General features: G+C 43.6%; 1 protein-coding gene across 3 annotated transcripts in view; it reads left to right on the top strand.

Moving 5' to 3' along the window:
* The window catches only part of SASH1 (SAM and SH3 domain containing 1), a 285,981-nt gene that overhangs the window by 72,827 nt on the left and 189,215 nt on the right, over positions 1–23,939 (top strand). The window contains exon 1 of one of the 3 annotated variants that reach the window (XM_025381966.1): positions 2,700–3,312. The exons of 1 other annotated variant lie outside the window; for it this stretch is intronic. In XM_025381966.1, the coding sequence (XP_025237751.1) occupies positions 3,175–3,312 (138 nt within the window). In that variant the 5' untranslated portion in view covers positions 2,700–3,174. Of the gene's footprint in view, positions 1–2,699; positions 3,313–23,939 lie in introns of those variants that run through there. One more of the 3 variants, XM_025381965.1, reaches the window with a different exon arrangement.

Raw genomic sequence — 23,939 nt, 5'->3', positions numbered from 1 at the left:
GCGACTACAGGTGTGTGCCACCATGCCTGGCTAAGTTTTGTATTTTTAGTAGAGACGAGGTTTTGTCATGTTGGCCAGGCTGGTCTTGAACTCCTGGCCTCAGTGATGTGCCTGCCTCAGTCTCCCAAAGTGCTGAGATTACAGGTGTGAGTCACCATGCCCGGCCAGTTTAATTACACTGATGCGGGTATGTGTTGTCACTAAACTGTACATGTCTTTAGATGACCCTGAAACATACTATAACCTGTGAAGAAGCAGGTGGCAATTAGTGTGGCCTTGCCTCATCTTGGATGGGGAAACTAACACCATGTCAAATGCTTTGCCCCAGGTCATCTGATGAGTAAAGAAGAAAATGATTCTGGATTGGTGCTGGAGAGTCAGGCTTCATCCTAATCCCCAGCCCCCACTGCCTGGCTTGCCTGGCTCCTTGCTGGGTCATTTGCTGGAAAGTGTTTATGCAGAGAACAGGCTGCCTCTTGGAAGCAGCACAGTCCTCTGCATCTTCTTAAATTTAAGGCAGGAGAATTTCTTGAACCCGAGAGGCGGAGGTTGTAGTGAGCCGAGATCATGCCACTGCACTCCAGCCTGGGCGACAGGGCGACAGAGCAAGACTCTGTCTCAAAAAAAAAAAAAAAAAAAAAGTATCACATGGTGAATAAATTGAAATATACCAATACGGTCAACTATAAAGGCTATTTATCTTCTCCTATCATTTACTTATATTTATTTCTTTATAGAAATGACAATTTAAAAAAAAACTCATCAGCTTTAACTGAATTTATTTTTATTCAAAGTATCACAGAGCACGAGGGAGCCTTGAAAACCCATCTGGCCTAACTCTGGCATCAGCCTAGGAGAGCACAAGACTTTGGCTGTATTGACTCATATAGTTCAGTGCTCTTTCTACTTCAACACAATGCCTCAATGCTATTAAGGAGAAATGTAATAATTCTTTTGGTTTCCTTTCACAAACATTATCATCAGGGACTCTGTGCAGTGGCTCATGCCTGTAATCCCAGCACTTGGGGAGACCAAGGAGGGAGGCTCCCTTGAGCCCAGGAGTTTGAGACCAGCTTGGGCAACAGCAAGAGATTCTGTCTCTACAAAAAATAAAAAAAAAAAATTAGTCTGGTGGAGCAGTGTGCCTATGGTCCCTGCTACTCAGTGAACTATGATTGCACCACTGCATTGTAGCCTGGGTGACAGAGCAGGATCTTGTCTCTAAAAAAATTTTTTAAACACACATTTTTTTCTTTCTTTCTTTTTCTTTTTCTTTCTTTTTTTTTTTTTTTAGAGACAGAGAGTCTTCCTCTGCCACCCAGGCTGGAGTGCAGTGGCAGGATCTCACTGCAACCTTTGCCTCCTGGATTCAAGCAATTCTCGTACCTCAGCCTCTTGAGTAGCTGGGATTACAGGCATGCTCCAACAACTCTTGCTATTTTTTTTTGTTTGTTTGTTTTTGTTTTTTGTATTTTTAGTAGAGACGGGGTTTTGCTGTGTTGACCAGGCTGGTCTCAGATCCTGGCCTCAAGTGATTTGCCCACTTCAGCCTCCCAAAGTGCTGGGATTACAAGCGTGAGCCCCTACACCAGCCAAAAACACACAAAAATTATCAGGGCTTGTGTTTATATTTAGTTACTTTTGAAAATGTTTTTACATTTTGAACATTCCTGTAAGGACTATTCACCCATTGCATTGATTGGTGCTCGCAGCACTTAATGCTTGAGCAAGCGGAATTCAAGGACATGCTCTTACCCCCTTTCTTTTAGTGGACTCAGAAGGAAAACAAAACAAAACAAAACAAAAAACCCTCACAATCAACAAGAAACAGGAGAGGCCTCAAAACAAGCAAGGACTCTCTCGCTGGGGCATCTCACTTTTTTTTTTTTTTCTTTTAAACCACAAGGTCCTAACAGAGGAGCAAACTCCATGTGGTTTCTTAACTGTTTCAAAAGTGCTCAATCACCAAATCGAATGTGACGTGCATTGTCACCTTCCAGGAAAACTCTGAGTGGTTTTGAAAGGCAGAATCACAAAAGGGAAAATCACCTCTCCAGGGCTATTTCCCTTATAAAATAAATCCGTCCTGGAGCTTCTCCTTGGAAAAACACACACAGGGCCGCAAGTGTGTGTAGGCTGAGTGGCTGCACAGTCATTTGAATTTAGTTTCGAAAATAGCCCTTCCCTGTGTCCCTAATGTAAAGGAATAATTAAAACCCAAAGCCCATTTCCCCTAATTAGCCGAAAGCCCTAGCAATGCATGGCATTGTGAGCATTCGGGAGCCAAAATGCACCCACTCATAAAAAATGATCCAAACAATGGCTCGTGCTCAAGCTTTCACACTCGTTTTGCAGAGAATTCTTGGCTGGCAGAGGCAGGGTTGTAATTCCTTGGGTCGCTTGACTTCACGAGGGGCGAGGTGTGCATTGTGGCGACACGGACTACTTGTGAAGCCTTTGGGCGGCAGTCGCTTAAAGATTAACTTTCTCGGGTTTCCGTGACCAAAAGCGTTTCCGTGAATAGCGTGATTGGAAACTTGTGCGGGCCGGAGACCGCGGCGCGGCTGCTCTTTCAACAGGCGATTTGTTCTCCTGTCCGAGGCTCATTTCCATGCAAAGAGCCTGACATCAGAGCACCTTTTGTTGCTAAACGCTTTCTTTAGCCTCGAGGGGAGAGTCATGTGGAGCTGGAAGAGCTCATTTTGAAGAGAGGGGTCCCGGGGAGCTCCCTCCAAGATACCGAGGCGCCGCGGCCACCCCTGCAGGGTCCTGCCAAGACTTGCTAGAACGAACGAGTCGCGTGCCTTAGTTAGTTGGTTCCCGTAACAGGAAGAGACGCCTTTGCAGTGGGTTTAATTGCTTCTGGGCCGAGCGAATTCCCCGCCGTACAACTCAGTGGTGCGGACTTTTCCTCCTGCTACCCTGTTGCTGCGCGGAGCGGGGTTGGAAAGTTTCTGGAGTTGTCAGTCGCGCAGCCCGTGGCCACCTAGAGCCGAGGTGTGGGCGCCTGCGAGGGGCCCCCGCGGGGTGGCCGGGGCCGCCGGGGCATGCAGCGCGGGGGCGCGGCTCGGTGACGCCGCGGGCGGGGACCCGGCATCCGGGCCGGCTGCGCGCGGGTGCTGGGCGAGGGCGCCGCGGGGACCGGGACGCACGGCCCGCGCGCGGGACACTGCCATGGAGGACGCGGGAGCGGCTGGCCCGGGGCCCGAGCCGGAGGCCGAGCCCGCGCCGGAGCCAGAACCGGAGCCCGAGCCTGGCGCTGGCACGTCCGAGGCGTTCTCCCAACTCTGGACCGATGTGATGGGCATCCTGGTGAGTTACCTGGGGAGGGGGCGGCGCAGGAAGCGCAGTTCGCAGCAGCCCCTCTGAAGACGGGGCTCCCTTCTCGCCCACCCACTGGGCAACCCACTCCGCAGAGGCGTCCTTCTCTGGCTGTAGTTCTTAGGGTGCTAAATACACACGGTATAGGGTTTCAAACCCTAATTAAAAAATAACCAGCCACAGGTCCCGTCAAAAGGTATTTTTTCAACAATCGGGTATGATATTCAACAATTTAATCTGGGACACCTGCTGAGATGTTGGTGTGGAAAAGGCGAGAAAGAAGAAGCCTTCAAACAGTAGTTGTAAATAAATATTTGGTTGATGCTGGATTAGGGAAAAGGCTGATGTTACTGATGTTTATCTCTTCACCATTTGTTGTGTGACCACAAGAGGGAAAACAAACATTTCCTTACTCAGAACTACCAAAATGTTCACCTACTTTTTTTTTTTTTTTTGCAGTTTTTCAGTTTGTGGAGTTACAGGATATTTGTTTTATATGTTTGGGTCTAAAACAATAGGACTTATTTTGCTAAATCTGTGCTGTCATGTATTTTGAAATGTCCAGTGACTAAAACCGCCCCTGGATTTGGCATAGTTTCTGGGAAGCAGTACTTCTGTATGGAGGATGAAATTTTAACCTGCTCAGGGTTGAATACCTTGGGGAAGTAATAGATTTGCTTTGGTGGAGCTCTAGTCAGGCAGGTAGACTAGAATCGGATGGGTGAGGGTTATTACAGTCAGATATCTTAATCCATACATAAAAGACTCTCGGAAAAGGCTCTAGATTTGCTTTGAGATCTTATATTTTTTGAACGGGAGGAGATGGAGTGAAAGAAGTTCTTCTTTGGGAATGATAAACCGTGTACAGTTTTTAGCACAGTGATTAAACTCTTGGGCTTCAGTTATAGTAGGCCAAATGCCAGCTCTCCAACTGACTGTTTACATGATCTTGGTCAAGTTATTCAACCTCTCTGATCCTCAATTTCATTACCTGAAAATTGAAGACAAGAAGACTTGCTTCTTGGGGTTTCTGAGATTTAGCTGGGTTGATGTGTGTATCAAGTACTCAACAGACTGTCTAGCATATAGTAGAGCCTCAGTAAATGTAGCTCTCTTTCAGGTTTTGTTTGTTTCCTTCAAACAGTCTCCTGTCTCTTCCTTCTAGACATGCTAAAAGCCCAGTTACTCCATTTTCAGGTGACCATTGGTATTTATGATTCTTACTGTACAGAGAACCAGCGAGGGTTGGTTAAAGATTTCTATCTGCTCTTGTCACTCTCCAGTGTTGAAAAATGTATATAAATATGCATACGGTGTACATTTACATATTATATATAGCATATATATATAATATACCTACATCTAATATATATTTTAGATTTAAAAGGTTTTGTTTTTGCATTTTCTGAACTCTACAGGTGAATATGATCCTTCACTGAAGTTCCAGAAAACCCAATGGACATTTGAAAGTTGTGATAAACTGTTTTTTTCTTTTTTTCTTTCTTTTTTTTTAATTTGGGATGGAGTCTTGCTGTGTTGCCCAGGCTGGGGTGCAGTGGCACAATCTCAGCTCACTGCAACCTCCGCCTCCTGGGTTCAAGCAATTCTCCTGCCTCAGCCTCCTGAGTAGGTGGGATTACAGGCACGCAATGCCATGCCTGGCTAATTTTTGAATTTTTATTAGAGATGGGAGTTCACCATGTTAGCCAGGCTGGTCTCGAACTCCTGACCTCGTGATCCACTCACCTCGGCTTCCCAAAGTGCTGGGATTACAGCATGAGCCACCGCGCCCGGCCTATAGACTGTTTTTAAGTTATCTTGTTATTTCTTGCCTAGACCCAGCTCTAAGTTTTCAGTCACTGAGGAAATTGGTTTGATAATATCCCATTGTATCCCTTACTCTAGGGCATTGGGCTGGGGGCGGGGAGGGTCAGGGGCCTGCTGAAATGAAAGTTGGGCTGAGGGTTCTTTTGGGGAAGAGGGTTGGCCGGTGGCATTTTCTGCAGATTTGCTTTCCCTTCCCTGGCAGATTCCAGCACTGTTGGGTCAGTTGTAGTCAAGTGTTCTTTGGCTGAGTTAAAAGATGGGGTGGGGCTTCAGAAGCTCAAACCTGCTATTGAAAGGGCAGATGCAGGAGCAAAGAAAATATGTACCTCAGCTAATCATTCAGTATCAGGCTGGGAAGAACGTGAAGCCTGTCCCAGACAGGTTGTGTCTGCTCTTGTTTTCCCCTTGTTTATCTGGGGTAAATAGGCATGGAGATTGTTCCTTAGTAAAATTCAGAGGAAGACATGGCTTACTGCTCCTTTGTAGATGCCTTGTAGGGAGACACTAGGCTAAAAGGGAGGGAAAGCTGTCATCCAAGTGTTTATACAAACTGCGTCTTCAGGGAAATACATCAAGAGACAAAATTGACAGTTGACTTTATTCTCGCTGAAACAAGAGACACCATTTCCTTCCTTTTTTATTTAAAATATGAGATTTTGCAATCATCTATCAATCTAGACAGGTGAAGTGACTTGGCCAATGCCACATACCTTGTTAGTGACAATGTTAGACTTGTCCCCAGTCGCTGGCCCCACCAGTAGGGATCCTGATGTCATGACGCTCCATAGTTAACTATCTCAGATGAACTCAGTAGAAATGTAATTCAGTATGTTTAGAAATCCTATGTGTTTTAAGTAAAATGTGACTTACAAGATTCTTTTTCCATACTGAATTTGAAGAGGAGAGTAGAGGTAGTCAGGAAATTACACGTCTGAACATTATCCTTAACAGATTTCAGACACAGTTCTATTTTACTTTTTCAGATTCTTCTGATTGTGGAAATCAAACCACACAGCCTATCAATACTGTGTGTGGAAATTTGAAATGACACAACTCACAGCTTAGTAGGTAAAAACATTTTTAGGTGAAGGAGCACTTTTGAGCAGTTGTCCCCCAGGGGATTTTGTTGATTATAACCCAGTGAAAGTATTGCCCCAGAGTCATGGATCTGAGTAAATACAGGATGGTTGTTTGAGTTCATTAGGACACATTTTGCATTTAGATTAATTCAGTCCATGCACAGTTAAGTACCAAATAGTTGCTTTCAGATAATTGTTAACAAAGTGCTTGTTTAGAAAAGAAATAATAGTATAATTTACAGCATGAAAATGTTTGAGCAGTGCTAGAATAAATAAATTCTAATAAGTGAATATACAAATGGATATCGAATTAAGAGGAAACAAGCTTGCCAAAAAAAAAAAAAAAAAAAATTACTAGATTGTGAGTGCCTGGAGGGCAGGGTCAGTGTCTTACTCATTTTTCTCTCTCCAGTGCTCCTGACTTAACTGGGTGCTGAGAACATGGCTTTGTTGAATGAAAAAGGAAAAAAAAAAAAAGTATGTATTTCTTAAATGCAGGAATCACATCAAAACATTGTTTTGTCAAGACACATGTGCCTGCTGTAATATAATGGGGTGTATTTACAAAGATGTGAATAAATTCTGCTCTGGCTGAAACTACATTTTGGGCAGTTTCATCATGCAAATTAAAATCCCCGTGCTTCCACTGGAAACTAATGGTAAATTGCAACATGTTTGTAAGCAACATGTTTGTAAGCCCTGGGCTGTGAAACCTTGGTGTTCTTGTGAAATGTACCATTCTTTTCACTAACACTACAACATGTGGTAGCCAGGGTTTTCAAAGCATGTCACCTTTCCCTATGACATATATAGACTTCTATTGAGAAGCGCAAAACTGAGTTAGAATCCTGTGGAATTTTACCCTTTTTTCTTTACTCCATAGTTGGCAGACACAGCATTCCTTTTGTTAGGTAGGGGAGGGAAGTTGTTTTTAAGAGCAGGAATTGCTAAGGTTGTTAGATACAGTTAGGTGGGCTAGATCCTTTTTTCAGGACTGATTTATCCATTTGGTAAATTGTCATAGTCCTTCAGCTTCTGCCTACAGGATTTGGGGACTTCTAAGGCGAAGCCCAGCCTTTAAATCTGCTTGTTAACTGGGAAGGGGGTTAGTAAGTGCCTATTGTTTGCAGGATCCTGCAAGATGCACCTCCCCCAAACCTGAAATTTCCTCTGTTTTTGCTTTGTTTCTACAATTTACACCCATTTCCCAGCATGCTTAGAAAACATCCATTGTATAGAGATACTCCAAACCTTCCCCTACTGTAATTCCTGTGCAAGCTGCAGAAAGGCATGCATCAGTCCACAGAACTGTTATATTCATCCTATCTTACTATTTACTCCATTCCTAAAAAATTAACAAGAAAACCCATAAAACAAACAAACAAAATGTCTCCCTCCTTTCCTTTGTTGTTTTAGGCCAAGTGTGGGAGAAGGGGAGATGTTAGTGAGATCCTGAGGGGGTTTTAAAATGCTCACTCCTTTGAAAGCAGTTCATTTACTTGTTCTCTTGGGAGGTGTCCTGAGTTGTGCCTATCAGCTAATGACTTAATTAATTTTACGTCTTGGAATTTGAGAGTCAAGCCCATTTCAAATATTCTGACTTCATCTTAATTTTATGATGTTCCTTTTAGCGCACTGAAGAAAGCCTTGTGGCCTTTCTACGTGCAGAAGTTGCAGGGTTATTGTATATAGTGGAAGGGACTGAAGCGCCCTTGGAAATGCACCCTCAACTCTCATTTAGAGAGGACGGTTTGGAGGCCTTCTGGGTGTAAAAGACTTGCTCAAGGTAACCGAGAGGAGGCAGAACTCAGGCGTATGGATGTTCACTTCTTTGCCAAAGACTAAGTCAGTGGCTTTCATAATTTTATGTATTCATTTATTTATTTTTGGGAAGGAGTCTCACTCTGTCTCTCAGGCTGGAATGCAGTGGTGCAATCTCCGGTCACTGCAACCTCTACCTCCCACGTTCAAGCGATTCTCCTGCCTCAGCCTCCCAAGTAACTGGGATTACGGGCGTCTGCCATCACGCCCGGCTAATTTTTGTATTTTTAGTAGAGACGGGGCTTAGGCTGGTCTTGAATCACTGGCCACCCACCTGGGTCTCCCAAAGTGCTGGGATTACAGGCATGAGCCACTGCGCCTGGCCGGCTTTGATAATTTTGGTTGGGGTTGCCGAATCTTTTCCTGCTAAAGGAGACGCCTTGAGCTTAAGCGACCTTCTTCCATAATTCTCTTCTCCTGCCTCTCTGCCTTTATTTGCTGTTCTCTACCTTGTCTTTCTTTTGCTCAGCCATACAACCCTTCCCTCTGCCACCTGGCTTCTTACTAAGGTCCTTTGCATGCAGCTCTGTGGGGACTGAGTGGGAGGCCGTGCTCCTGTGTAGAGTCCCAGGGCTGTGCTGGGTCCTTCGCATACATTTTCTTACTTGATCCTCGTAGGAGGTGTGGCCAGTGAATATTCTTGTCCTCGTTTTACAGTTCAGATGTAAACGTCTGTGTCCTAAGTCATGCAGATGGTAGATAGGGAAGCTGAAAGTTGAATCATGCATTTCCCTGAAACCGACTTCCATTTGCAATTGTATATAGTTCATTCTTTCACACATCTCATTCAGACATTTAATGGCTGCTAATTTTTGTTTGTTTGTTTAAGTTATTGAGCTATTAGCAATACCTGCCCTTGACTTCTACAAAGGGTTAGTTTTGCTGCAAAAGCCTCAGCCCCACGGTCGGTCGCTGAGTACATACCCAACTTCACAGAATGGTGGGCAGAGCGCCTGGAAGGCGGTGGGATCCCTTCGCTCAGGATCACAGCCTGGGAGCGTCTGGGCGGGCCACTACCAGACATACCTTTGGATTTGGGCCCTGAGGGATAAGTAGGAGTTCCCAGAGAGTTCTTTTCTAGTGAGAGGGATAAAAAGGAAGGTTCGAGGAGGGCCCTTCCCCGCAGAGCAAAGAGGGACAAAGGTGGAAGGGCACAGATCTCCCAGATATGGGTGTTGATGTGGCTGGATAAGGTTTGTGGTTGCCGGTGAAAGAGGCTATCGGGCATGGGACCTAATTACTTCTGTGTTTTGGAAAAGTAACTTTTTTCATTCATTTTCTTTCTTTTTCTTTTTTCTTTTTCTTTCTTTCTTTCTTTTTTTTTGAGTGAGTCAAACTCTGTTGCACAGGCTGGAGTTACAGTGGTGCGATCTCGGCTCACTGCACCCTCCGCCTTCCAGGTTCAAGCGGTTCTCCTGCCTCAGCCTCCCAAGTGGCTGGGATTACAGGTGTCCGCCACCACACCCAGCTAATTTGTATTTTTACTAGAGATGGGTTTTCACCATGTTGTCCAGGCTGATCTTGAACTCCTGACCTAAGGTGATCTGCCTGTCTCCCAAAGGGCTGGGATTACAGGCGTGAGCCACCACGCCCGCCCTGCCGGAAAAGTAATTTTTGTAGGCAATGGGGTGGCAATGAGGTTGGAAGGAAGGAGACTACTTTAGTGAATCAGGCAGGGATGGTGAGAGCTCTAACCAGATGTTTGTGTGTCATGTCATTACCTGTCCTCTGGCTTCCTGAGCCCCAACACTGTGTGCAGTGTCTAAAGTAATCAAGACTGCTCGATGGTAACTTTCTTTTGATAATTCTTTTATGCTTAGAGTGGGCTGAGTTAATACAAGACATTTTAGAGATGTCGTATGTCTTGTGATTTTCTTTCTTTCTTTCTTTCTTTTTCTTTCTTTCTTTCTTCCCTTCTTTCTTCCCTTCTTTCATCCCTTCTTTCTTCCTTCCTTTCTTCCTTCCTTTCTTCCTTTCTATCTTCCTTTCTATCTTCCTTTCTTTCTTCCTTTCTTTCTTTCTTCCTTTCTTTCCTTTCTTCCTTTCTTCCTTCCTTCCTTTTTCTTTCTTTCTTTCTTTCTTTCTTTCTTTCTTTCTTTCTTTCTTTCTTTCTTTCTTTCTTTCTTTCTTTCTTTTCTTTCTCTCTTTCTCTCTCTCTCTCTTTCTCTCTCTCTCTCTCTTTCTCTCTTTCTCTCTTTTCTTTCTTTCGTCTTGCTCTCGCCCAGGCTGGAGTACAATGGCACGATCTCGACTCACTGCAAGCTCCACCTCCTGGGTTCACACCATTCTCCTGCCTCAGCCTCCCGAGTAGCTGGGACTGCAGGCGCCCGCCACCACGCCCGGCTAATTTTTTGTATTTTTAATAGAGACGGGGTTTCACCATGTTAGCCAGGATGGTCTCGATCTCCTGACCTCGTGATTCGCCTGCCTCGGCCTCCCAGAGTGTTGGGATTACAGGCGTGAGTCACCAAGCCCAGCTGATTTTCTTTCTTTCTAAAGGAAAAAGTGGCCAGGCACAGCGCCTCATGCCTGTAATCCCACCACTTTGGGAGGCCAAGGCTGGAGGATCGCTTGAGGCCAGGAGTTAGACCAGTCTGCATAACATAGTGAGACCTCATCTGTAATTCTTATTAAATAAAAAAGAAAAAAAGTACCTATCCATGTATATATGTATAAATATTTATATACCTGTCTCTCTATACTGATAGAATATGGTTCCTTAAAAGGGGGAATTATTATGTATAACAATATACACACCACTGTAAGATCTTTAAATCTTTCTTTTAAAAGCTAATTGTAGAGTACAGTGAAATAGTGGGAAATATGTAGTCAATGCAAATTGATTCGTTTGCAAATCGATAGCTCAATTTTACAAAGGATGTAAGAGGAAAACTATCATTTATCTAATGTATCCTTTTTAAGCGTGCTGTGATGCTACCTGATTGCTCCCTGTTTAAGATTTGACTGTCCTAATCCCACTGTAATAGATGATGTGCCTACCCGTGGTTGACACACATTCTTGTCATTAGTAAAAATGAAATTGGTCTCAAACGAGTGAATCTAAATGGACAAAGACTGACTCTCACAGTCAGTGATACCACTTAATACCTGTGAGTACGGGCTAAGACTACACGAATTAACTAAATCTTCAGACTAGTTTTGAGATAAAATGTATTTTCGTGACTACATAAATTGTCATTTTTCAAATGATATGCTTATCTATTTATTAATTCACGTTTGTAACAAGACCTGAAAATGGTAGGTCTGTTCCTCATTAGCTTTGCTCCTAGCCAGATCTCGAACATCCCTTCTTTTGCTCTCTGAAGTGTTTCACTGGGCAGCATTAATTCTTTATGAGGAGAGACGCCTCATAGAGATAACCTATCTTGTCTCTTTCCTGCCATGTCAAGTCATGTAATACAGACGTCTCCATCCTGGAGACTGGATATCCAGGCATTATGGTACCTCTGAGACTCAGAAGACAAACGCTTGAGAAAGGGGTAGTTTTTCCTTTCCGTAATAGTAGTTTTTTCTTTTCTGAAAGGCTCCTCTATGGCTTTCAACATGATTGGTGAAAATGGAAATGTATTTGTATTTATGTTTGCTTTTCAAGATGATAGGTGAAAACGGAAATATATTTGTATTTATGTTTGCTCTTCAGACTAAGGTTCTCTGTGTTCACAGAGATACGTTGCAGTTCTCCTTGGGTGTCTGATACAAGTTCTATTCGTGGTTGATTTTGATGTTTCAATTCACTATTTACTAGTTTCGTTTTGCAGCAAGTAGTGAGTGAGGAAGTTTCCATGTGTCCACCCATCACTCTGCCTGGTTGTGGCTTCATTCTTTCTCCTAGCATGAGGTAATAAGAAAGAAAAGAAATGCATTATGAGAATAACACGATTTTTAAGTAAAGAGCCATTGAGGAGCAGAATAAGAAATCTTGGGATATCCCCGAGCCCTAGTTACCCACTCCCCGCCTTTTTTTTTTTTTTTTTTTGAACTTCCCTTAATCCAGTAAGACCTAGTTTCCTTTAAAATTTATCCTAAACACCCTTGACTTTGTTGACTTTAATAATAATTTTGTATTGGTCTTGCTATCAGCCAACAATTTTTTTTTAACCTAGACCTAAAACATGTTTATGTGCTGTTTGTGTGTGTGTGTGTGTGCGCGCGCGTGCTTTAAAAATATTGTGTTTCAACATTAAATTATTTGTAGAAGAAAGGAATATTCTAGTTCAAGAATATGTATCTTTGCTATACCAGTTTGTCTTTGTTTTGGTAGGAATTTAAAGACCTCCTTCGTAAAATAAACCATTAGCAACTTTGTAGCATTCCTTGTTTGGAAATGCCCAGTCTTTAAAAAAAAGTTTTGAAAGAGAAGAGTAACAACCTTAATCTGTGAGTTAAAACATTTAGAAACAAACAAAGTTAATTGAATGTCTCTTAGAAAACTGAAAGGTAGAATAGTAAAGTAGTTAAGAGCAAAGGAACTATTTTAGATTGTTTGAGTTCAAATTGTGGCTTCAGCCCTTACTGGACATGTGACCTGGGTGAGTTATTTAATTATTCTGTACCTCAGTTTCCTTATCTGTAAACTGAGCTGGACAGCCACCCCATCACTGGGTTCTCATGAGGACTATTTAAATAACAAGAACAAAGGCCGGGTGCAGTGGCTCATGCCTGTAATCCCAGCATTTGGGGAGGCCAAGGCAGTGGATCACCTGAAGTCAGGAGTTCAAGACCACCCTGGCCTACATAGTGAAACCCCATCTCTACCAAAAATACAAAAATTAGCTGGACATAGTGGCAGGCGCCTGTAATTCCAGCTACTCGGGAGGCTGAGGCAGGAGAATCGCTTGAACCCAGGAGGTGGAGGTTGCAGTGAGCCAAGATCATACCACTGTACTCCAGCCTGGAAGACACAGCGAGACCTCTTCTCAAAAATAAATAAATAAATAATGAGAACTGTGCATGACATACGATGAACAGTTCATAAATGTGAATTATTGGTTGGGTGTGGTGGCTGACGCCTGTAATCCCAGCACTTTGGGAGGCTGAGGCAGGTGGATCACCAGTCAGGAGTTCAAGACCAGCCTGGCCAACGTGGCGAAACCCCGTCTCTACTAAAAATACGAAAATTAGCCGGGCGTGGTAGTGGGCACCTGTAATCCCAGCTAGTTGGGAGGCTGCAGCAGGGAGAATTGCTTGAACCTGGGAGGCCAATGCTGCAGTGACCCGAGATCGCGCCACTGTACACTAGCCTGGGTGGCAGAGCAAGATGCTGTCTCAAAAGAAAAAAAAAATGAGTTATTATTAACTACTAACAATAGTTGAATCTCTTTAGTTAGAATATGAATTAATATGTCTTTATTTTAATCTTTTTAATTTTTAATTTTTAATTTTTCAGAGACAGGGTCTCCCTGTGTCACCCAGGCTGGAGTGCAGTGGTATGATCAAGGCTCACTGCTGCCTTGCCTTCCTGTGCTCAAGGGATCCACCTGCCTCAGCCTCCCAGTAGCTGAGACTACAGGCGCGCATTACCACACTCAACTTATTATATTTTTCTAATTTTTTCTAGCAATGGGAGTCTCTTTTTGTTGTACAGGCTGGTCTTGAACTCCTGGCCTCAAGCAGTCCTCCCATCTTAACTTCCCAAAGTGATGGGATTACAAGTGTGAACCACTGCGTCACTAATTTTTCATTTTTAAGTGAAGAGATGATGTTCTGATTCTACATGTTTAAGATCGATTGACTTTTTTTTTTTTTTTTTTTTTTTTTTTTGAGACAGAGTCTTGCTGTGTCTCTCAGGCTGGAGTGCAGTTGATTTGATTGAGGTAATATGCCCTTTTTAATATGTAGCTTAAAAATAAATACATAAATTGCTTTAAAGTATTAACCTTCAGATTACATATCGAGAAATATGTGTTTAAAATATTTTCTATACTTGCAAGAGAAAAGGGCTGGGTACAGTGGTTCACTCCTGTAATCCCAGTGCTTTGGGAGGCCAAGGCAGGAGAATTGCTTGAGGTCAGGAGTTCAAGACTGGCCTGAGCAAGATGGAGAGACCACACCTCTACAAAAAATTTTTTAAAAATTAACCAGGCATGTACCTATAGTCCCAGCTACTTGGGAGCCTGAGTCAGGAGGATCCCCTGAGCCCATGAGGTTGAGGCTGCAGTGAGCTGTGATGGCACCATTGTACTCTAGCCTGGGTGATGGAGCAAGACACTGTGTCAAAACAAAACAAAACAGAACAAAAAAGAAAGAAAAAAAGAGAGAAAATATGAATGCTTTTGAATAGCCAAGATTTTGTGAAAGCAAGAAAATACTTGTAATAAAAATTTTCTGTTTAAATGGTACCCACATTGCTATTTTTAGTTTTTTTATGTGTCGGTCTAAGTGACACAATAACATAAGAGAGCTTTTGAATAGTTTACTTATTTAAAAACATGTAAAATATTACAAGCATTCACTTAACTCATGATTTCATTTTTTGAGTGATGGATTCATGAATGTACTAAATCGGTTTTTATAATCCTGATTGTTTTGTTTTTGGTTTTGTAGACTATTTTCCCAGGGTTTCATTCAGTTAGCAGCTATTTTTTGTGAGCTGTTTTCTGCAAATTACTCACTGTGGATCTTTGAGCTTTAATTAGGAGTCTTAGGTTTCCAGTCAAGAATTTCTAAAGCCATCATATAACGATGGCCCCACCAGACTTAACGAAAAACTTGACCACACTTTTCAGTATGAATATGGCAGAAAATGGGACTCGTTGTGTTTTGAGGAAGAACTATAAGCCTGTAATGAATAAATCTGCCACTTTTATTTTATTTTATTTTATTTTATTTTCCCACAAGATGGAGTCTTGCTCTGTCACCCAAGCTGGAGTGCAGTGGCACGATCTCAGCTCACTGCAACCTCCGCCTCCTGGGTTCAAGCAATTCTCCTGCCTCAGCGTCCTGAATAGCTGGGATTAGGGGTATGTGCCACCACCACCGGCTGATTTTTGTATTTTAGTAGAGATGGGTTTTCACCATGTTGGCCGGGCTGGTCTTGAACTCCTGACTTCAGGTAATCCACCCACCTCTGCCTCCCAAAGTGCTGGGATTACAGGCATGAGCCACTGTGCCCGGCCAAACTTGCCACTTACGTAAATTGTTATTTTGGGATAATTTTGTTATGAATCTAAAGAGAGCCTACAGGAATTGGAAATCTTTGGGAAAGTCTGTAAAGACCATAAATATTTATTCTGCAAAGGTAAAACATTTCATTTTTAAGGCTCATTTTATTGTGACTTACAGTTTTTTTAAAAAACTTTCTCAGAATGTATGGCATTAAGATGTAGTCTACTGGGGTATGGTCATTACTGCCTTCTGCAACGTGTTGATGTAACTCACCTAACATGTGGCGCCCAGGTGGTGATTTACTGGAAGAGCGTCATAACACTGATGTGTAGTAGCAGTTTGCCTTGATTAGGTTATGAAGAAAATGTCAGCTAGTTACCCCACATTAACGTTTTGTATCAAGAACTCTTTGATGCCGGGTGCGGTGGCTCATGCCTGTAATCCCAGCACTTTGGGAGGCCGAGGCGGGCGGATCACGAGGTCAGGAGATCGAGAGCATCCTGGCTAACACAGTGAAACCCTGTCTCTACTAAAAATACCAAAAATTAGCCAGGCATGGTGGCAGGTGCCTGTAGTCCCAGCTACTCGGGAGGCTGAGGCAGGAGTATGGCGTAAACCCGGGAGGTAGAACTTGCAGAGAGCTGAGATTGCACCACACCACTGCGCTCCAGCCTGAGCGACAGAGCGAGACTCCGTCTCAAAAAAAAAAAAAAAAAAAAAAAAAAAAAAAGAATTCTTTGGTTTGTCATGCCCCTGAGCGGCTGCATATTCTGTGGCTGGGTCTTTAGAAAGCAGGATCCCTTCTCTAGTGGAAGAGCTTCCACAGAGACCAGGAGGGGAGACGAATAGAATGAACACATGCCCTAAACCTTAAGAGAAAGGTCACATCCCTTAATCTAAGAAGTGCTGCTCTAGAGATTAGCATGATCATATTTACATTGGTATTATTTCTTGCACTTCATATGTACTTTTACATATGCTGATTGGTTTTATTTTATTTTATTTTATTTGAATACGGGTTAAAAAAATTCAATAGTTTTTGGGGAACAGGCCAGGTAGTATGTGGTTACATGAATAAGTTCTTTAGTGCTAATTTCTGAGGTTTTAGTAAACCCATCACTTGAGTAGTGTACACTGCACTCAATGTGTAGTCTTTTATACCTCACCCTCTTCCACGCTTCTGCACAAGTCCCCAAAGTCCATTGTATACTTCGTTTTTTGTTTGTTTGTTTGTTTTTGAGATAGAGTCTTGCTCTATCCCCCAGGCTGGAGTGCAGTGGCGTGATCTCTGCTCACTGCAGCCTCTGCCTCCCAGGTTCCAGTGATCCTCCTGCCTCAGCCTCCTGGGTAGCTGGGATTACAGGCACACACCACTACACCTGGCTAATTTTTGTATTTTTAGTAGAGACAGAGTTTCACCATGTTGGCCAGGCTGGTCTCGAACTCCTGACCCCAGGTGATCTGCCCACCTCAGCCTCTCAAAGTGCTGGGATTACAGGTATGAGCCACCACACACAGCCCATTGTATCATTCTTTTTTTTTTTTTTTTTTGAGACAAAGTCTGGCTCTGTCGCCCAGGCTGGAGTGCAGTGGCCGGATCTCAGCTCACTGCAAGCTCCGCCTCCCGAGTTCATGCCATTCTCCTGCCTCAGCCTCCCGAGTAGCTGGGACTACAGGCGCCCGCCACTGCGCCCGGCTAGTTTTTTGTATTTTTTAGTAGAGACGGGGTTTCACAGTGTTAGCCAGGATGGTCTCGATCTCCTGACCTCGTGATCCGCCCGTCTCGGCCTCCCAAAGTGCTGGGATTACAGGCTTGAGCCACCGCGCCCGGCCCATTGTATCATTCTTATGCCTTTGCTCCTCATAGCTTAGCTCCCACTTATAAGTGAGAACATACGATGTTTGGTTTGCCATTCCTGAGTTATTTCACTTAGAATAACGGCTCCAACTCTAGCCAGGTTGAGGTGAATGCCATTAATTCACTCCTTTTTATGACTGAATAGTATCTTGTGGTCTATATATACCACATTTTCTTTATCTACTTGTTGATTGATGGGCTTTTGGGCTGGTTTCATATTTTTGCAATTGTGAGTGGTGCTGCTACAAACGTGCATGTGCAAGTGTCTTTTTCCTATAATGACTTCTTTTCTTCTGGGTAGAGACCCAGGAGTGGGATTGCTGCATCAAATGGTAGACCTACTTTATATTAGTTCTTTTTTTTTCTTTTCTTTTTTTTTATTTTTTGGAGACTGAGTTTTGCTCTTGTCGCCCAGGCTGGAGTGCAATGGTGCAGTCTCTGCTCACCACAAACTCTGCCTCCTGCCTCAGCCTCCCAAGTAGCTGGGATTACAGGCACCCGCCACCACGCCTAGCTACTTTTTGTATTTTTAGTGGAGACTGGCCAGGCTGGTCTCAAGCTCCTGACCTCAGGTGATCCACCCACCTTGGCCTCCCAAAGAGCTAGGATTACAGCCTGAGCCACTGTGCCTGGCCTGCTTTTAGTTGTTTAAGGAATCTCCATACTGTTTTCCATAGTGTTTGTACTAGTTTACATTCCCACCAGCAGTGTAAAAGTGTTTTCCCTTTTCACCACATCCATACCCACATCTACTATTTTTTGATTATGGCCGTTCTTGCAGGAGTAAGGTAGTATCACATTGTGGTTTTTGATTTGTATTTCCCTGACAGTGATGTTGAGCATTTTTTTCCTTTGTTTGTTGGCCATTTGTATATCTTCTTTTGAGAATTGTCTATTCATGTTTTTAGCCCACTTTTTTGATGGGATTGTTTGTTTTTCTTGCTGATTTGTTTGAGTTCCTTGTAGATTCTGGATATTAGTTCTTTGTTGGGTGCATAGTTTGAGAAAATTTTCTCCCACTCTGTGGGTTGTCTGTTTGCTCTGCTGATTATTTCTTTTGCTGTGCACATATGCTGATTGGTTTTATGCCCTCAGAGCTACTAGAAACTTCCTGTTGTTGGCATCCTTTCACCATGTAAATAATCTAGGCTTCCTGGTTTCCTTTTAAACACACCCACATTTTATTCAATACCCATAATTCAACAACTGCTGGCTGACTTTGGCTTCTGCAGATTTTAGGCTTCCAAGTTCGTTTGTTTTACCTGTAAAACAGGTAAAATACTGAGCTTATATATCTTTGCACACTGCCCCCCAGGGTGGACCAGACCCAGATGGATTTGGGCTCTACTCTTTGAGCAGAGTTTGACGGTAAAGCCAGAAAGTCTCCTGCAGTCTGGGTTTTCCCAGTTTCCACCCAGGCTCCCTGGATCCTGGTGTCTTGGATGCCAGTGTGGGTCAGTGTGGCAAACGCCTAAGGCTTTACATTTGTAGCCCATCAATTCCAAGGAGGTGGAGAGAAGCACAAACACCTACTCCTCATTGTAACCAGCTTGAGACAGGCTCCAGAACAGCAGCCATGACTATCCACTTTGTTCTTCCTTTGTAGAAAATAGAAAGGCCCACTTCCATGACATTGGGAAAGACAGCCTCCTCTTGTCACCTAAAAGATTTTTGGCCAGGCACAGTGGCTCACGCCTGTGATCCCAGCACTTTGGGAGGCTGAGGTGGATGGATCACCTGAGGTCAGGAGTTCAAGACCACCCTGATCAAGATGGTGAAACCCCGTCTCTACTAAAAATTTAAAAATTAGCCAGGTGTGGTGGCATGTGCCTATAATCCCAGCTACTTGGGAGGCTGAGACAGGAGAATTGCTTGAACCTGGGACGTGGAGGTTGCAGTGAGCTGAGATCGCACCACTGCACTCCAGCCTGGGCAACAAGACCAAAACTTTGTCTCAAAAAAAAAAAAAAAAAAAAAAAAATTCAAGCTGCAGAGCAATTAGGTTCTATATTAGGTTCTATACTAGGTTTGACTTTTTTTTTTAAATCAAGATTTGAAGACGCATAAACCTGTTGCTTGTACAACTGCAGACAGACTTGCAGACAAGTTTGAGTATGTTCTATTTCAAGTCTTGATGTATAAAGAAGATAATCCAGGGCGAGAGTTGCTTAAGGGCTGTAGGTCACCGATGGCTCCCAAGGATCGGCCAGAGACCAGTGAGCAAGTGAAAGCAGATTGGTTTGAATCCTGAATTTGCTGGCTGGGTCAAGAGAAGTAAGCACTGAATTATGCATTGCAATTGGCAGGGAGGATTGAAGAGGCTCGGAGTGTTGTTTTGGCAGAAAAATGAGTTAGCAAAATGAGTGAGGGGAGGAAATAGTAACACAGTATCTTCTGGGGTCCCAGGAGGGTCTGTTTCAAAACAAGTTTTATGAAGGCAGAGAGAAGCACACTGATATTGTACCAGTGCCTTGGTTGTGACAGATAGTCACTGTTGTACAAGTAGGCATGTGGCTAGACTCTTAAATATCTTTTAAAACAGAGGTGATTACCTTTATTGCTTTGCTTTAAATTTAAGTCAACCCTCCTTAGATGCTTGGTTGTTTCTTTGGTTTCCTGTTTTCTAATGCCATGTTTAAACATCTGTGGTCCTTGGACTTTTTATTTAAAAATGAAAAAATATATACAAGTATGTATATATAGGCATACCCCATTTTATGCACTTTGCAGTTATTGCTTGTTTCTGTTGTTTTGTTTTTGTTTTTCTTGAGACAGTGTCTTGCTCTGTTGTCCAAGCTGGAGTGCAGCTGCGTGATCGCAGCTCACTGCAACCTCTGCCTCCCGGGCTCAAGTGATTCTCCTGCCTCAGCCTCCCGAGTAGCTGGGATTATAGGCATGAGCCACTGCGGCTGGCCTGTTTTTTTTTTTGAGACAGTCTTGTTCTGTCACCCAGGCTGGAGTGCAGTGGCGCGATCTCGGCTCACTGCAAGCTCCGCCTTCCAGGTTCACACCATTTTCCTGCCTCAGCCTTCTGAGTAGCTGAGACTACAGGTGCCCGCCACCTCGCCCGGCTAATTTTTTCGTATTTTTAGTAGAGACGGGGTTTCACCATGTTAGCCAGGATGATGTTTTTTGTTTTATTGTTTGTTTGTTTGTTTGTTTTTTAAACAAACTGAAGGTTTGTGGCAACGCTGTGTTGAGCAAGATTTTTGGTGCCATTTTTCCAACACTATGCGCTCATTTTGAGTCCCTATGTCACATTTTGAGGCTGAATTGCTGCAATCTCATTATTAAACCTGAACAGATGTGGAGTTGCTTCTTATGGAAGCTCAAACAAAGTGGTTTCTTGAGCTGGAAATTACTCCTGGTGAAGATACTGTGAGCATTGTTGACAACAAAGGATTTTAGGTATTCCATAAACTTAGTTGATAAAGCAGCATCAGGGTTTAAGAGGATTGATTCCAATTTTAAAAGAAGTTCTGCTGTGGGTAAAGTGCTGTGACGCAGTGTAGTATGCTAAGGAGAAATCTTTCATGAAATGAAGAGTCCCTTGATGCAGCAAATTTCTTTATTGTCTTTATTTTATTATTTTATTTTTTTGAGATGGAGTCTTACTCTGTTGCCCAGGCTGGAGTGCAGTGGTACGATCTCAGCTCACTGCAACCTGTGCCTCCCGGATTCAAGCGAATCTCCTGCCCCAGCCTCCTGAGTAGCTGGGATTACAGGCTCCCACCACCACACCCAGATAATTTTTGTATTTTTAGTAGAGATGGGGTTTCACTATGTTGGTCAGGCTTGTCTTGAACTCCTGACCTCAAGTGATCTGCCCACCTTGGCCTTCCAAAATACTGGGATTACAGGCATAAGCCACAGCCCCCAGCCTGTTGTCTTATTTTTTAAAACTACCACAGCCACCCCAACCTTCAGCAGCCACCGCCACGATCAGTCAGCAGCCATCAACATTGAGGCAACCCCCTCCACTAGCAAAAAGATTCCAACTTGCTGAGGACTCATATAATTGTTAGCATTTTTTTTTTTTTTTTTTTTTTTGTGACAGAGTCTCACTCTGTCACCCAGGCTGGAGTGCAGTGGTGTGATCTTGGCTCACTGCAATCTCTGCTTCCTGGGTTCAAGCGATTCTCCTGCCTCAGCCTCCCGAGTGGCTGGGATCATAGGCATGTGTCACCACACCTGGCTAATTTTTGTATTTTTACTAGAGAGGGTTTGCCATGTTGACCAGGCTGGTTTTGACCTCCTGAGCCCAAGTAAGCCATCTGCCTTGACCTCCCAAAGTGCTGGGATTATAGGCATGAACCACCACACTTGGCCAATTGTTAACATTTTTTAGCAATATTTTAAAATTAAGGTCTGTGTGTGCGTATGTGTATGTGTGTATATATATATTTTAGACATAGTGTTATTAGACACTTAATAGACTACAGTATAGCGTAAACATAACTCATACACTGGGAAACCAAAAAATTTATGTGACTGGGTTTATTGTGTTATTTGCCTCTTGGCAGTGGTCTGGAACTAACCCCACAATATCACCAAGGTTTGTCTCTATTCCTTTTGGTACCATGGGGAGAGTGTGCAAGATAGAATTGAATTTTTTTTTTTCTTTCTTTCTTTACAAACCAAAGGAACTAGAAATTTGGTTGTCACCTGCTTCTCTGGAGGACTTCCTTTACTGATTCCTACATAGCTCTGCATTCCATGCTTCCTTGATGCCTCAGAGCTCAGTGGACAGAACAAGGGACATCCTTCATTTTTTTAAAATCTAGTCAATCGTAATTGATTTTTTCCCACGGAGTTGGATTGGAGGTTGTATTTTTGTATGATAGCTGGAATATTCTTTGAAACTTGGCTGCCACAGGACTTGCTTTTAAAGCCTTTGTTTTTTGTTTGTTTGTTTTTGTTTGTTTGTTTTTGTTTTTTGTTTTTGTTTTTGTTTTTGAGATGGAGTCTTGCTCTGTTGCCCTGGCTGGAGTGCAGTGGTGTGATCTTGGCTTACTGCAACCCCCAGCTCCTGGGTTCAAGCACTTCTCATGCCTCAGTCTCCTGCATAGCTGGGATTACAGGCGTGTGCCACCACATCCAGTTAATTTTTGTATTTTTAGTAGAGACAGAGTTTCACCATTTTGGTTGGCCAGGCTGGTCTCAAACTCCCAATCGCAAGTGATCTGCCCACCTTGGCCCCTCAGTGTTGGGATTACAGGCATGAGCCACCACCCCCAGGCTTTAAAGCCTTTTTAACAAAGATGCTGTGGGGCAAAAATAATGGATGACTTAGTAATAAGAATAAGGATAATATTGATATTAGCTGCAGGTATTTATGGAGCATGGACTATCTGTTAAACACTATACTAAGCTCTCTCCGTACCTTAACTCATTTAATTGCTCCAGTGACCCTGTGAGGTGTGGTTGTGGGTTGATTTATTCCCCCCAAAAAGGATACCTACAAGTCCTAATCCCTGGTATCTGAGTGTGACTGTTTGGAAATGGCTTCTTTTCAGATTTAGCCAAGTTAAATAAACAGGGTGGGCCCTAGTCCAACATGATTGATGTCTTTATTGGGACACAGACACAGATGTGCATGGAGGGAAGAGGAAGTAAAGACACCCACAGAGAACAGCATGTGATGCTGGAGAATTGCAGTGACGCACCTGCAGGCCAAGGAATGCCGAAGATCGCTGGCAGCCCCCAGCAGCCAGGAAGTGGCGAGGACCTCCAGCCTCTAGAACTGGGAGACAATGCATTTCTTAGTTTTATGCCGCCCAATTGTTGGTGCATTGTTATGGCAGCCCCTAGGAAACTAATAGATGGCTGTCTATTACCACAGGGTAGCAGCTTTGAGCTGTTGGGAGAAAGAGGAAAGTACGAAGACAGCAAGTCCAGACGTGGTGGCTGTAATCCCAGCACTTTGGGAGGCCGAGGCGGGTGGATCACCTGAGGTCAGGAGTTTGAGACCAGCCTGACCAACATGGAGAAACCCTGTCTCTATTAAAAATACAAAATTAGCCAGGCATGGTGGTGCATGCCTGTAGTCCCAGCTACTCAGGAGGCTGAGGCAGGAGAATCCCTTGAACCCGGAAGGCAGAGGTTGTGGTGAGCTGAGATTGCACCATTGCACTCCAGCCTGGGCAACAAGAGTGAAACTCTGTCTCAAAAAAAAAAAAAAAGAAAAGAAAAGAAAAAAAAAGAACAGCAGAACTTTTTCCAGATTTCCTATGCTGCACAGCCCTACACGTTGGCCAGTAGAAAAAGAACATTGAGAAGATAGATAAGCAGAGAGCCTCAATAAGACCCTGGCCATGGCACCATAGAAACCTACTCAGGAAACATTTATCAGGTATGGGTTGGGCCACTGTGGATGAAGAAGACAGGTGCCTCCTCCAGAGTACTTAGTGAGCAATAAGACAGGCAGAGACAGAGGGAAGTACGGTTTCCTTGATGAATGTCCAGCATTTCTTTTTTTTTTTTTTTTTTTTTTTTGAGACAGAGTCTCGCTCTGTTGTCCAGGCTGGAGTGCGGTGGCACGATCTGGGCTCACTGCAACCTCCGCCTCCCGGGTTCATGCCATTCTCCTGCCTTAGCCTCCCGAGTATCTGGGACTACAGGCGCCCACCACCACGTCCTGCTAATTTTTTGTATTTTTAGTAGAGATGGAGTTTCACTGTGTTAGCCAGGATGGTCTCGATCTCCTGACCTCGTGATCTGCCCACCTTGGCCTCCCAAAGGGCTGGGATCACAGGCGTGAGCCACCGTGCCTGGCCTTTTTTTTTTTTTTTTTTTTTGAGATTGAGTCTTGCTTTGTTGCTCAGGCTGGAGTGCAGTGGTGCCATCTTGGCTCACTGCAACCTCTGCCTCCCTGGTTCAGGAGATTCTCCTGCCTCAGCCTCCCGAGT

Source organism: Theropithecus gelada, chromosome 4 (genome assembly GCF_003255815.1).
Source record: "Theropithecus gelada isolate Dixy chromosome 4, Tgel_1.0, whole genome shotgun sequence".
Taxonomy (NCBI): Eukaryota; Metazoa; Chordata; class Mammalia; order Primates; family Cercopithecidae; genus Theropithecus; species Theropithecus gelada.
The sequence above is the reverse complement of the archived record's forward strand: the minus strand, read 5'-3'. Positions and strand labels throughout refer to the sequence as shown.